The following is a 15,024-nucleotide window of genomic DNA, read 5'->3' on the forward strand; positions in this document are numbered from 1 at the left end:
TAATTCTCATCCTTTCTCTGCCCATTAACTTTAGCCTTAAACCCTATTTGTTGCCTACCTTATCTAGATTGTTGAACCAGGGATCACAATGCCCTCATCTTGACAGACAACCAAGAAAATTGTGCATTTTTGTCAAGCCATAAAATCGACACAAATTTCCTAAATACAGGAAGGAAGCAGGCTGGTGAATTGTGGAATTCACTGCCACAAGGTGTAGTGATGGCCACCAATTAAGTTTGCTTTAAATAGGGACAATTCATGGAAGACAGCGACAGTAACAGGTTAAATACCAGTACTGGGATTAGGGAAGCAGATCCCTACAATACTCCTTTTAATGGACAAATTATATTTATTTTCTTAGGTGTTTTAAAAACATTGTTTCTTCTAAGTCCTACTACTTTTAACATAGTAAGAAGAAAACAGGAAGAGAAAATGTAAGAGAAGGGAGAGCCAGTTTGGTGTAGTGGTTAAGTGTGCAGACTCTTATCTGGGAGAACCGGGTTTGATTCCCCACTCCTCCACTTGCACCTGCTGGAATGGCCTTGGGTCAGCCATAGCTCTGGCAGAGGTTGTCCTTGAAAGGGCAGCTGCTGTTAGAGCCCTCTCCAGCCCCACCCACCTCACAGGGTGTCTGTTGTGGGGGAGGAAGGTAAAGGAGATTGTGAGCCGCTCTGAGACTCTTCGGAGTGGAGGGCGGGATATAAATCCAATATCTTCTTCTTCTTCTTCTTATCCATATCTGCTCTCTGGTCTTTCTCAGAGGAAAAGATTCTCTCTACTAGTCCCGCAGAGCAAAAGCTGTATATTTGTTGGCACTGCAAAAAAATTCAGCTTCTATAAAGGTTATTAATAGATCAACCACACGAATTTCAGGATAGCCATCAATTAAATCTGTTCATGTTCATACATGAAAAAGAGTTCTGAATGAAAAAGCATTTTTTTGTTTGCTTTCAAATGATACACATAAGTCAAAAGGTTATTTTTTGCTTCTTTCTTGGACAAGAGGGAATGCCTCTTCTATAATATTTGGCATCCACTATTTTTCAGTAACTGTATCAAAAAGAATTTAATTTTCTAAAACAAAAAATGCTGATCAATTAAGCAGACTGTCTAGTCTATCAAAACATTTTAAATAAATTCACCAATTAATTGACAATGTTGAAACCTCAGTTTCCAAGGACAATATTTTCCATTAGCACAACTATCCTTATGGCAGATTCCACAGACACTGAAATAGTCAAATGTCTCTCTACTGGCTATTGTGCACATCCAGAGAGGAAAATGAACAATAGTGATAAAACAGGAATGCAGAATGTTATGAGTTATGGGCTGTCAGAGCAATACTGAAGGAAGGATAGTCAAACATAATTAAATAACAGGAGGATAAGGAAAAAAGCACTTACTTCATTATAAGTATATAGAACAAGTACATAATGATGAGGACAAGGCTCTCCCACCTCAAAAGAAGAAAAGGCATGAAGTTAGTCATGTGCTGAGCATATTTAAAGATGCTTTTACAAAGCCCAAACTTATATTTTCTGCAGAAAATTATCACTGGCTCTACCATGAGCAGTATTTGCTACCTTTTCTTTGATCAACACAGGGAGGAGAAAAATAGGCATTTTATTTAACGTCAATATCATAAGTTTCTCTCCTTTAAAAAAAACCCAGCATGAATAAAATTAAATCTCTTAAATTTAGCCAATGTTTATAAAGAGCAGAGACTGCTTCTCTATTTTAATAAAGCCCAGTAAGACAAAATATCTTCTTGGAAAACAAACAGTATAAACACAGCACACAAATACTGTTGTTTTGGACCTGATACTGGGGGTCAGGCACTCGCAAGTTACCATAGGGACTGAAATCCAGCCCTTGGTTCCAAAAGATGATAGATGAGACAGCACATGTATATCCATATTGCTGCATTCTTTAACTACCAAAGTTCCGCATCTGGTTCAGTTTTCAACTTAGGAACATTTACTGTCAACAAATAAATAAGCACATTTTCTTTGCTCCTTATGAAAACTGCCAGCTCCTATTTGCATCCACTATAATTAGCATGGTTCTCCTTTAAATAAGCAGTATAAACACATTTTAAATTTATTTAATTTAATTACACATAAGCATGTTTTAGTGGGTAACTAATCAGTTGGTAGGTATAGTCGTTATATGGCTTGAGACCTATCTACCTTCGGGACCGCCTTTCCCCATACGTACCCCAGAAAACACTACGTTCAGGATCTCAAACTCGCCTTAAGATCCCTGGACCGAAAGAAGCTCGATTGTCCAGCACTAGAGCCAGAGCATTCTCGGTAACAGCCCCCACTTTGTGGAATGCCCTCCATGAAAACATCAGGGCCCTGTGGGACCTGCCACAGTTCTGCAGGGCCTGTAAGACCGAATTATTCAAACTCGCCTTCAATGGTTAGGGGGAGGTGGCCATTACCTTGCGGCACCAACAGTCTCACTGAATTAATATAATGGAAATCAGAAACATGCCTTCTTGGACTTTTAATATGTATGGAAATGTTTTATTATATATTTTATTTTTAAAATGATATGTTTGTCAATTGCTAATGTTTTTAAACTGTTGTTAGCCGCCCCGAGCCTGTCAGGGGAGGGTGGGATATAAATTTGATAAATAAATAAAAACATATAAAGTATGAAGGGAAAAGTCTTTCTTTAAATTATTACTTTAAATCTAGCCTTTTGTTTTACAGATTTAATTTGTAATTCAAAAATCTCTGACATAATGTCTTCATGAAGCTCTATTTTTAATACAAATAATATTATGCTGACCTTCTCTTTTCTGCCTGTGCACTTCTTTTCAGTCCCTCCTTCCTGTTGTTAGCCCCCTTTTGTCTTCTCCCCATTGTTACCTCCTCTAAAGGTAATGTCTAGGACTGGAATGCCTTGCCATCTCTCTTTGATAACCATTTCTTCATTGCCCAGGTCCTCCTCAATAGCCATTTCTTTCAGTAAGTCTTTCCACCTTCTCCTTTCCCTCCAGTGCTGCTTGCCCTTCCCCTATACCAGGGTGGCCAATGGCAGCTCTCCAGATTTTTTTTTTTTGCCTACAACTCCCATCAGCCCCAGCCAGCATGGCCAATGGCTGGGGCTGATGGGAGTTGTAGGCAAAAACATCTGGAGAGCTACCGTTGGCCACCCCTGCCCTATACCACACCTACTGTTCATCGCTACTCACTTGTTTTTCCACAGTCAGTGTCACAAATGCAGACTGCCAAATTCAGAGCTCTCTTGTGAGACTTGGATCAAAGCCCTTACAGCCCAAACCTACATATGCTTACTCAGAAGAAATCCCCTTCCTCCATGCTCCGCAGGGTCAACAAGAAAGCATGCATAGCCTTGAAGTCTAAATCAAAACTGGATTCTAATAATTATGTGGAAAAAATAACAAGCAGAGCTTACCATACGATTTTCTCATCATATATAAACTAAAAGGGAGGAAAGAGAGAGAAAGAAGAAATGATATTTCTCTTTTTTCATTTTCTTTTTTAAATTAAATTTAAAAAATATATACAACAAGTGCAGTCAAATATTCACAAATGATATTTCTCAATGCCAATCGAAGAACTTCAGTTACATTACACCAAGCAGGGCATCATAAGGATTCAAACCCAGAACTTGAAGTTAGTGCTCTGGAACCTTGCTCAGTGTGCTGGCTGTGAAGCGTGCTTTTAGGGAGAGCTGCCAGCCCAATCCCTGTAGTACCACAGCATTTTCTTCAAGATAGCCTGCAGAGGAAGCACATCCTGACTGAGGGATTCCAATGACAGTTAACGGAAGAGTTCAGTAAGACCTATGTATGTGCCATCATGTCGTAGCTGACTTATGACGACCCCAACATGGAGCTTTCAAGGCAAGTGAGAAGCTGAGATGGCTTGCCATTGCCCTCCTCTGAAGCCTTCCTTGGTGGTCTCCCATCCAACTACCAACCCAACTTTGCTTTTGAAATCTGACAAAATCAGGCTATGCCTTCCCTCCCAGTTAAGACCTAGCCTGAAAGTATAAAGCTGCATCTTCCAGACTGGGTCCTTCAATATGGGAAACTTGCAAAGAACCTGAGTGTGTTTGACCTTCTCTTTAGTTGGCCTTACTAGCTGTGGTTTTTCTGCTTGATCTTACCAATGATGCCTGCTTTAATGAGATACTGACTTTTAGCCTGACTTCATATTAGTCCTATCATATCTACAGACTGTCATCTGCATCTAATGCTTGGTTTGTTGGACTTTTGGCCTGACTTGAACTTCTCTTCTGTGTCTGAGACACATCAGCATTTGATAGAATGGCACACGCAAGTGTCTGAAACTGAATTATTTGACACATTTAAAGACTTTCATTCTTAGCTAGGATAACTGCTTGGCATTGACTCATTGTTTCTGTTGTCCTAGCTGCATGCATTGCCACACTGAAGTTGTGTTTTTTTAATGGCAGAATATATACATGGTATTGGTTGCAGCATTACTTCCTTAATGTGCAGGCTAACAAAGTTTCTTTGGTTCAAGACATTCTGGGACACTGAGTCACAGACTACACATTACTCACAGAAGAATGTAGCAAAGCCCTAATATTTGTATTATATATAAAGCAGTCCTGGGACACCACAATTATGTGCAGAGAAACAGCATTTTGGGGAGGGGAGTATTTAACCCTCTTTCCACTGGCCATTTTTATGCTCAAATCATGTCACCACTCCCTGGCAGGTTTCCAGATTTGTATTTATATCCATTAAAAAGTTAGGGATTCATTACAGGCATTAGCATATAACTTCAATGAAGAAAAAGAAGATATTGGATTTATCCTCCACCTTTCACTTTGAAGTAGGTGGGACTGAGAGAACAGATCTGAGAGAACTGTGACTGGCCCAAGATCAGCAGTTGGATGAATGGGGAATTAAACCCAGTTCTCCCAGATTAGAGTCCGTGCTCCTAACCACTACACCAGTTTGGTGTAATGGTTAAGTGTGCGGACTCTTATCTGGGAGAACCGGGTTTGATTCCCCACTCCTCCACTTGCACCTGCTAGCATGGCCTTGGGTCCGCCATAGCTCTGGCAGAGGTTGTCCTTGAAAGGGCAGCTGCTGTGAGAGCCCTCTCCAGCCCCACCCACCTCACAGGGTGTCTGTTGTGGGGGAGGAAGGTAAAGGAGATTGTGAGCCGCTCTGAGACTCTTCGGAGTGGAGGGCGGGATATAAATCCAATATCATCATCATTATCATCATCATCATTGCTTCAGATTATATGCATGAAATAACTAATGCAGTGGCATGTCTATCTAGACATGCTTTTGATTTTTTTTTTTTGCATCTTCTGGGCATGGAGCAGTGGTCACAGGGGGTGTGGGGGGAGGTATTTGTGAATTTCCTGCACTGTGCAGGGGGTTGGACTAGATGACCCTGGAGGTTCCTTCCAACTCTATGATTCTATGAGTCTAGATGTAAGTAACATTTTATTCAATGGCGCCTACTTCCAGGAAAGTGATCTTACAGTTGCAGCCATGGTCACATTTATGTAAATGATGCATAGTAATTATTTCAAATGAACCCACATTTTTGGTCAGCATATTGTAAGCTTAGAAAGAAATGAAAGCTGATATCTAGTATTCATTAGTAGGCAACATAAAATCTTGAATAAAAGTGATTGGGAACAAACTGAGAAATCAGTCCTTCTGGTGAGAATTTGCCCAGCAGTCACAAAAAGCATGCAGAGACTCAAGGTTTATAGGTCCTCCCATGCATGCATCACTTTTCAGCTTTGTTTAAAGACTCTGTTATCTGGGCGTGCGGTTAATTGCAGTGTTACATAGTTCTTTGGGAATACGGTATTATGGGATTCACTTTTTCCATCCTGATGAAAGGGCTCTAGTGATTTTTCAGAACTCCTCCTAAGCATGAACAATCATAAACTAGGTACTTCCAATTAACTAGGATAAAGGACACAACAAACAAGAAACTTACCACAATAAGTATAATCACAGACAGAGTGTAATAGACTGAATCCCTGCACACGGACCACCAGGTTAGACGGACCACCTGAAAAGAAAACACAATTGCTTTATGCGGAGGTCTCAGCTTCAGCGGAGGGTTTACGCTTGTGAATGGTTAATACTGCAAAAGAAAAAAGCTCATTCCACACATGGATGTTAATCACTTTACTTTCTCATCACTTGAAATATGTCATCTCACTAAGACATATACACCCAATTCCTTCCTTGAAAAAGGTTCTCTTTGGATCAGATGAGACAAAACCGCCTCTCCTGGCATACCCCTCAAAGAGCACTATGATCCTCAAGTGACAGCATACTAGGAATCCTGGGACCCAAGACCATTTGCCTGGCCTCAGATAGAGCTATAACAGGGGTGGGGAACAGTGGCTCTCCAGGTGTTTTTTTGCCTACAACTCCCATCAGCCCCAGCCATTGGCCATGCTGGCTGGGGCTGATGTGAGTTGTAGGCAAAAAAACATCTGGAGAGCTACTGTTCCCCATCCCTGAGCTAGAGTCTTCTCAGTAATATCTCCAGCTCTATGGAATGTACTTCTGAATGAGATCCAGGCCCTGTGGGATTTAGCTCAATTTTGCAGGGCCTGCAAAATGGAGTTATATCACCAGGCCTATGGATAAGATCAGAAAGCCTATCATACAATACCCCCATTTCTTCCTTTCCTCTCTCTCCCTGGGAACAGTGACATAGTATATGCCATCTGATTAAGTGCTTGAAATGTATGTAACAGATTTTAACTGTTTTTTAACTGCTTATTTATGATGTTATCCACTGTGAGCCCTACTTCTGTGTGAGAGAGAATTAAAATCAAATAAATCAATCAGTAAATAATGGAATAAGATCAGAATGGCAACATTTTTAGAGAGTATTTTTAATCCCTTCGTTGTTTTTAAAATGAATAACTACATGAGAGAAACCAAAAAGGAGTAACAACATGGACTTTCCTGGGGACATTTGCCCAGCAGATAGAACATGGCATAGTACAAAGAATTCCAGGACTTTAATAGAAAAAAGAACTGCCCAAAAGTGCAGCAAGGATTTTTTTTAAAACTACTAGTTTAATTCTAAACACAAACCTACAACAGATAAAACATATTAAAGGCTAACTTATGAACTCCTGTTGGCTAAAGTGCAGTCTCATTCATCACATCCATTAAACAAATAGGATTTTGATTGTGTAAATTCATAGCAATTGTGTTCTCTCTCTCTCCCTCTCCATCTATCTATCTAATTTGTATCCTGACCTCCCAGCAAGCTGGCTCAGGGCATTAATACATTAATAAACCATTAATAAATAAAATGCATTTAAACTAATCAGAGCATCAGCATTAAAACTAAGCAGTGCCTCAACAGATAGCCACTCACTTTGGCCCAAGTGGTCACTAGGACCTGAGATTACTGGAGGGGGGGCCAGATATAAAGTGAATTCTCACTGTCTCAACTAATCTAGAAACAGAGTTTTCAGAAGTGAATTCTTGTAAACTGAGGAAAGAAGAAGAATTCCAGATTTATACCCCGTCCTTCTCTCTGAATCAGAGACTCAGAGCGGCTTACAATCTCCTATATCTTCTCCCCCCACAACAGACACCCTGTGAGGTGGGTGGAGCTGAGAGGGCTATCACAGCAGCTGCCCTTTCAAGGACAACTCCTACAAGAGCTATGGCTGACCCAAGGCCATTCCAGCAGGTGCAAGTGGAGGAGTGGGGAATCAAACCCCACTCCTCCACTTGCACACTTAACCACTACACCAAACTGACTCTCTGGAGGAAGGGAAAAATACATTAACATACCTACAAGCCTATGTAAAAGAGTTCACTATGGTGAAATTATGAGAATTCAAGAGCATATTAAAATGCAAATGTGTATCTCATCTGCCACATCATTTGGAAACAGAAAAATAGCAGAAATAATCTATTTCTGGACTGTGGTCAAATGGAAACCAGAACTAAATTCTCACTGGGCTCAGTGCAGTCAACATGAAGCACTTTTATGTTCCACTGACTAAAGTGGGAGAATTCAGCACATTCCCACTGACAGCACCAGGATTGCTGTGCTCAGCTTTTATCCATTATTTATTAGTCTCTCAGCCTCCCCAAATGAAAGGGGGTTATGTTCAAGCTGAGTATTCGGCAAACAGCTTCAGAGTCTGTTATTCAGAAGGATCTGCCTTGGTCCCCTGATGTCTGTATTGGATTTAAGAACATTATTTTTCCCCAAGGAGGGTCAGGGTTAGTAAAGACACAAGGGAATGTACCAGAGTTCCTACAGTTCAAATAATCACATTGTCTGTGATGGGCTGAGGCATCCTGGAAAGGGATATAGTATTTCCTACTCCTGTAATGTTCAAATAAACATAAATATCAGGAGGAAGGGACACTGGTTCTCTCCTTCTCCTGAGAGTAATTGAGGAGCTCAATAAATCACTCTGATTAATGAGGCTGAAGAACACCAAGTGATATCCAACCAGATTTCCCACTTAATTTTGCCTGGTTCCCTTCCTCACCAAAATCTCTGCTCCTGTTTATATCTGCATGGGTCCCACAATCCTGGTACAGCCTTTTTGGGTGACCACAAGAAACCTCCTCAAGGACAACTCCTGCGATAGCTATGGCTAACCCAAGGCCATACCAGCAGGTGCAAGTGGAGGAGAGGGGAATCAAACCCAGAGTCCGCGCACTTAACCATTACACCAAACTGGCTTTTCTTGATGTAGATAACCCTCCAAGCTTGCAGGCTCTTAGTACAGGGCCTACTGTAAGCTCTTGGAGGATTGGCTACATCAGCAGGGTGTGGCCTAATATGCAAAGGAGTTCCTGCTACAAAAAAAGTGCTGTGTAACACCATCACACTAATAGGTATTTTTCGCTTTATTTTTCTCCTGTTGGCCTGTAGAATGGTGGCACCAGGAGTTGAAGGAGGAGGTCTCCTGCCCTCATTTGCAAATGGCAAGCCTGGTGGAAAGGCTGGTAAGGATATAAGGATATAATTGTGGCTTAGCATTGCGGGAAGAGCATGTTTTCTCAGGTCAACATTTATATTAATAAGTGCAGCTTTGCACATACTCTGCAATTGCATTTTGCATTCATTCAAAAATTGGACCTTCACCAGACAACTAACACATTATGTCCACAATACATTGGTGACCTTTGCATCCAGACAAAATTTATTCTTGATTACCATTTCTTACTTGTCTCCTGTTGCTGTAACTGGAAGGCAAGACTGTGAGAAACCCAACTAACCTGTCCAGCAAAGATGCCGCAGACTCCAATTATGCAGAGGATATTGAAAACTGCCGAACCAACAATGGTTCCAACTCCTACATCACCATGAGTGATGAACACACCTGAAGGGAGAGCAAGAGAAAGGTCTGTGTGCATGTCTGTAAGAGTGATTTAAAAAACAAAAATTAATTGTGCAATATAATTTTTGGCTGGAGAAAGGATCCCTCAGGACTCAGAGTTGTACCAAATGAAGACCTGAGCTGTGCAGCATCAACAGCCACCAGCTTCTTAAAGAAAAGGAAGGAAGGATATTTCCCTGGGGAAATATCATACAAGCAGCTTAGAGTAAGCAAAGGCTGCTCAGAGCACTGTGGAAACCAGCGACCATAACTGTGCAGTATGGAACAAAAGAGGAAATTGGGGAAGGAATGAAGGGGAAGAGGAAAAGGAAGTAGAACAGGAGCATGAGAAGCAAGAATAACCACTACACGCAGACTGGCCAGTGGAACTAGTAAAGAGGGCAGAAACACAAGGAGGCAAAGAGGAGATTAAGAATCCAGCACAGCTCCGCTATCTCATGTACTTGTGTTCTTTTGCAGCCAAATGGTAGCAGCTTTGCAGCAAGTCTGCTTGCAAAAGGATAAGAAGTTATCTTTATTTCCATGTTAACCTTATATAATAAGGTAATAGCATCAGAGCAGGAACCTTTTCCTCCAGGTTATTTATTATTTACTGAAAACATTTGTATCCTGCCTTTCTACCCAATTTAGTCCTCAAGTTGGTGAACATTAAAAATCAGTATTTAGCTGTAAAATAGCAGCTATAACATAAACAGGGAAGAGTAAGGAACAAAAAGGCTAAAAGCCCTCAGGCAGCAGGGAATTCAACAGTTTTGGTTTGGTGTCACAACCCATAAAGTCCCTTCTCAGGTCACCGCATATTTAACCTCAGATGACAAAGAGCCCCCAAAGATGACTGCAATAGTTGGGTAGTTTGTATTTTTGCCACCAGATATAGTTGCACAGTCTGTACTGTTATCATAGTCCCCCTCATTGCCCATAGTCATGGACGGGGAACCATAACGGGTTGGATTATCATGAGATTATCGTACATGAGCATCTCTGATCTCTTAAATAAGTCCTATGCAAAAATACCCTTAGTGGAAGGTCACTGATAACAACTGATGACATTCATGGGAATATTTATTTTGAACATCAGTGGCATGTGCAGATTCAACTTTATAGTAGCGGTCCTTGCACTCCAATCTTTAGAAACCAATTTCACATTTTCCACTTTTGCTGGTAGATTTCTTACCTATGACTGAAGCAAACAATTCTGGGGTTGAGCTTCCTGCAGCCATAAATGTGGCTCCTGCAACATCTTCACTCAAATGTAGTTTCTGAAAGAGAAAAAACAGGATTGGTTATGTCCATTCTCTGTACTAGTTTAAGATGTGAGTGGAACAAGGAGAACAAGCTTTCAATGTTCCCTTTGGCTGACATTATCTTCAGAACTAGGGTTGAGGCAGACCTCAAGCAGGAACACAACCTGAGAAAAGTTACAAAAGATGCATTTACAGAGGTCTGGTTAGGGACTGTATCTCACAGAAAATGTGTTCTAACAGAAGGGGGTTTTCACCATCTGCATTTTCCTGCATTAGAGCTCTGACTTCCTCAGGTTCGATCCCAGGCAATTCCAGTTACAAACAAGCAAGGCTTTTTTCCTGTAGAAAAAGCCTAGCAGGAACTCATTTGCATGTTAGGCCACACTCCTGATATCACCATTGTTTCACACAGGGCTTTTTTGTAGAAAAGGTCCAGCAGGAACTCATTTGCATATTAGGCCACACACCCCTGACACCAAGCCAGCCAGAACTGCGTTCCTGCTAAAAAAAAAAAAGCCCTGTGGGCAAGTGATTTGAAAGACTTCTACTTGGGGCCCTGGAGAGCTGCTGGCAGCCTGAGTAGACAATACTGACTGTGATGGACCAAGGCAGCCTCATGTGTTCATGTTATATAAGGCAGGGTTCACACGTTCATGTTTCTAGTGGTTCGCGGTCTTCCAGGAACACCATTGACGGGATAATTTTTGGCTCTGGCAGGAGCATTCTCTAATCCTTTCTGTCAGTAGAGATTTACCTCCAGATCCAAGCATTTGACTGGTACACCTGATGTTCCTTCTCTCTTACTATACAGATTACAATTTCATATAGTGAACATATTTGTAAAAGTAAGCAAAAATTATTTTGCACATACCTCACAAATTTTCTCTAAAGATGGAACAAAGAAGTCATCACATACAATGGCCAAGGCATAGAACATATACAGAGCCTGTGCAGGGGGGAAACAAAAGGGGGGGGGGGAAACAAGTATTACAAATTTGGGCACACTTGAGATATAAAAGGAAAGTCTTGCTCCTGACACATTCAAGTGTGTATTGACTCTTCCTGTGGAGAATTTGTGTGAAGCTCTTTCAAGTCTGGCATGTCTTCATACTTAACTGGGGGTAGAGACTGATATATGTTCTAAAATGTGACAAAAGTGATTGGAACTATGTTCACTTCATTCCACATATTTGCTATGAGAGGTTTGGGGAAACTCCTGGTGACAATGGGGTGGAACTTAAGTAGCCCTACTGGAAAGTGGCTGCAGAGGTGGAACATTCCTTAATAGGTATAAAATATTCAAACACTTCTTTTACCTGTCAGTTCTTTCCTGCCCTCAGTACAGAGGTAAAGAGTTTTAACTCAGCTTCTCTCTCCATCCCTCCTGTCAGCAACAGAACAGCACAGTTCTTAGGTCCTGTTAGTTTTTTCACAGAGAACTCCTACTGCCCCATTAGATTTCCTTTGTCTCAAACCTGTCTATTCTTTCCTCCTATTCTTCAGACATTTACTTCATAAAACCATAATCCTGTTTCTCTGGTCTATTGCCTTCTATGTCTTTTTTTCTTCACCAACCGTATCACTGAGATCCCTGTACTTACTTTCCTACCTCCAGAAGCTTACAACATTGTTCTCCCCTTCTTCACTTTACCCTCACAACAACAATCTTATGGCAAAGTTAATCTGTGACTCGTGGAACTGGTCACCTGTGACAGAGTGGAGGTTTGAACCTGAATCTCCAAATCCGACGCTCTGACCACGGCAACATGCTGGATTTCCCATTCCCCATCTCACCTCACCCACGCATCTCCTTGTATCTCAAAGTATGTGTGAGCAACAACTGATCTTTTCACTTCAACTCACAAAGCTAAAATGTTTCAGATTTTTGAAGCTGACAGTTTGTCTTGGTTCACTGAGTTGTGTTTTAATAACACTTCATTACAGTACAGTACTCAAGTATTCAAGTGTTCAGTGGGCCTCTTTCCCAGATGCTTTCACCTCATACAAACTCACACTGATTAGCAATTTAATTAGGAGCTATTATGCCATACAATTATTCAAAAGCAAACAAGAAATACATTTTGAATTCTTAAAAACACAGTGCAAAAAGCATAATTTGCATTTAAAATGTGAAAAGGTGAAATTAAATTAGATGTTCAAATATGTCTAAGCCTCATTATTTCAAGGCTGGATATTGAATTATTTCAGTAATCTGCAGAGTCACTGAAGAGGAGCAGTAGTTGTATTGTACACAAGGCATTATACTTTTCTAAAACAGAGTGGGGGTTTTAATTTGTGACATCATACAGATAGGAGCCTGGATCCTATGAAAAAGTCCTGTGCACACTAGACAGTCTCTGCTGCAGCACTCGCTTCCTCTTCCTCTAAAACTTTCATTTGTGCAAGGTCTATTGGAAACCATTGATCTTAAACAAACCAGTTGTAGCAGAAGAGGAAGTGTACTCCACTGCAAAGGCTATCCCAGAGTGCATGAAACTCAGCCATGTGTCCCAAGCCAATGTTATGATTACTATTATTGTTATCTATAAAGCACCAATAAGGTGCTGTACAGTAAGTGAAACAGATATGTCCCTGTCACAGATTTGTTTGCCTTATGATTGCCTTTCTGATTATAATTTTGAGTATGCCCTGTGGTTCAGTGGTAAAGCAGTTGCTTAGCATACAGAAGGCCTCAAGTTCAATCTTAGGCATCTCCAGTTAAAAGTATCAGGCAGCAGGCAATGTGAAAGACATTGACCTGGAGAGTCACTGCCAGTCTGAGTACAATACTGGCTTTGATGGACCAGTGGTCTGATTCAGTATAAGGCGGCTTCATGTGTACCCTGATATATATCTTGACTCTCCCATGGAAGCTTATTGGGTGGTCTTGAGCCTGTCTCACACTCTCAATCTAACCTATGTCTTAAGGTTATTGTGACGATAAACTAGGGAAGATGAAACAGTCTAAGTCATTTTGGGTTCCCTGGAGAGAAAGTTGGAACGTAAAGGATTTACAACTCTTGGTGGGACCCATCCCACAACCTTGGACAATGTGTCTGCATGGTCTTCTACCTTTCATCTCAATTCTTTATCATATACTCATGATACTCATATATCATATACTCACTGCATTCTCCTGTGAAACCTAAAAGATGGCCTGCATGTTCAGGAGCTCTGTGTCAAATTGAGGCTGTTCATATGTTGCACAAAGCAACATTAAGTTGCAGTCCTATACACACTTTCCTGGGAGCAAGTTCCACTGAGCAGAGTGGAACGTTTCTGGAAAACAGACTATTATGTGTTCAGCATCCATTTACAAAGAAAACAGGATTAATTAGGGCTTATGTTAGGGCAAGCCAGCTCCAGGTTGGTAATAATAAGTTTTTATTTATACCCCGCCCTCCCCGCCAAAGCAGGTAAATACTTGGAGAAATTTTTTTGTGGGGGGGAGATGGAGCCTGAGGAGGGCAGGGTTTGGGGAGAGGAGGAACTTCAGTGGGGTATAATGCCACAGAGACTACCTTCCAAAGCAGCCATTTTCTCCAGGTGAACTGATCTCTATCGCCTGGTGATCATTTGTAATCTCAGATTTCCAGCCACCATCTGGAGGTTGGCAACCCTAGCTCATGTGCTTGTCCTTATCAAGTTTACAATGAACCGTATAGCTTGAGATCATATCTTAGTAGCTTGAAAGGGAGAGTTGCTATTATTTGTCTCAGATAATTTTGTCATTTGTCTTAATGGAACACAACTATTTACAATGTACAGCTATATTTAGCTGTATCAGCAGGTGCAAGTGGGCACACTGCATTTTTTCTTTCAAATATAGGAAAAGTTTGCAACTGAAACCTGTTTTTATGGAAATAGACTTAAGGAATTATAAAAATATACTTGTGGGGAGGCTGTTATTCTTACTTCTGTGGTCTAAACTATGCATTATGTGCAAGCATCTGCAAGCATACATTTTTGTTAGGGGAATTTTCAAAACTCCAGTACCCTTTTTTCCCCAAGTTCAACCTGGGAAAGAAAACATCAACTCAGAGCTTTTTCCACTAACAGTTTTACTTAAGAATGATCATTCTGATGCAAGCTCATCAGAGTGTTCAAGACTCACAAACAAGCTGGCATACTGAACAAGATTGAAAGTTCTTCCTTTATAGGATAAAACAGGCAAAAGATCAGGGCCCAGTATTTGGGAAAAAAGGTTCAACCATTCTGTTCTTAAACATAATTTACTCTCACCTCTGTTTAGAGTACATTTCACATTCCTAAGAGGGGTGTAAGGAAAACAAACCTTATATACTTTCCATGAAAGATATGATTGGCACCATTCTTGACTGAGATGTAGTTGCTTAAAGAGCAGGAGGTCAAAGACAATATTTTGGGTAAGGGTGGAA

The 15,024-nt window shown here is 40.9% G+C and overlaps 1 protein-coding gene across 3 annotated transcripts in view; it reads right to left on the reverse strand.

Annotated features, from left to right (window-relative positions):
• SLC24A4 (solute carrier family 24 member 4) overlaps positions 1-15,024 on the reverse strand; it is a 175,935-nt gene that overhangs the window by 23,353 nt on the left and 137,558 nt on the right. For all 3 annotated transcript variants that reach the window (XM_060262702.1, XM_060262701.1, XM_060262700.1), the window contains exons 4-9: positions 11,499-11,573; positions 10,558-10,642; positions 9,262-9,365; positions 5,978-6,052; positions 3,430-3,455; positions 1,404-1,457 (exon numbers count right to left, since the gene is read on the reverse strand). In XM_060262702.1, the coding sequence (XP_060118685.1) occupies positions 1,404-1,457; positions 3,430-3,455; positions 5,978-6,052; positions 9,262-9,365; positions 10,558-10,642; positions 11,499-11,573 (419 nt within the window). The remainder of the gene's footprint in view (positions 1-1,403; positions 1,458-3,429; positions 3,456-5,977; positions 6,053-9,261; positions 9,366-10,557; positions 10,643-11,498; positions 11,574-15,024) is intronic.

This window comes from Heteronotia binoei, chromosome 21 (assembly GCF_032191835.1).
Source record: "Heteronotia binoei isolate CCM8104 ecotype False Entrance Well chromosome 21, APGP_CSIRO_Hbin_v1, whole genome shotgun sequence".
Lineage (NCBI taxonomy): Eukaryota > Metazoa > Chordata > Lepidosauria > Squamata > Gekkonidae > Heteronotia > Heteronotia binoei.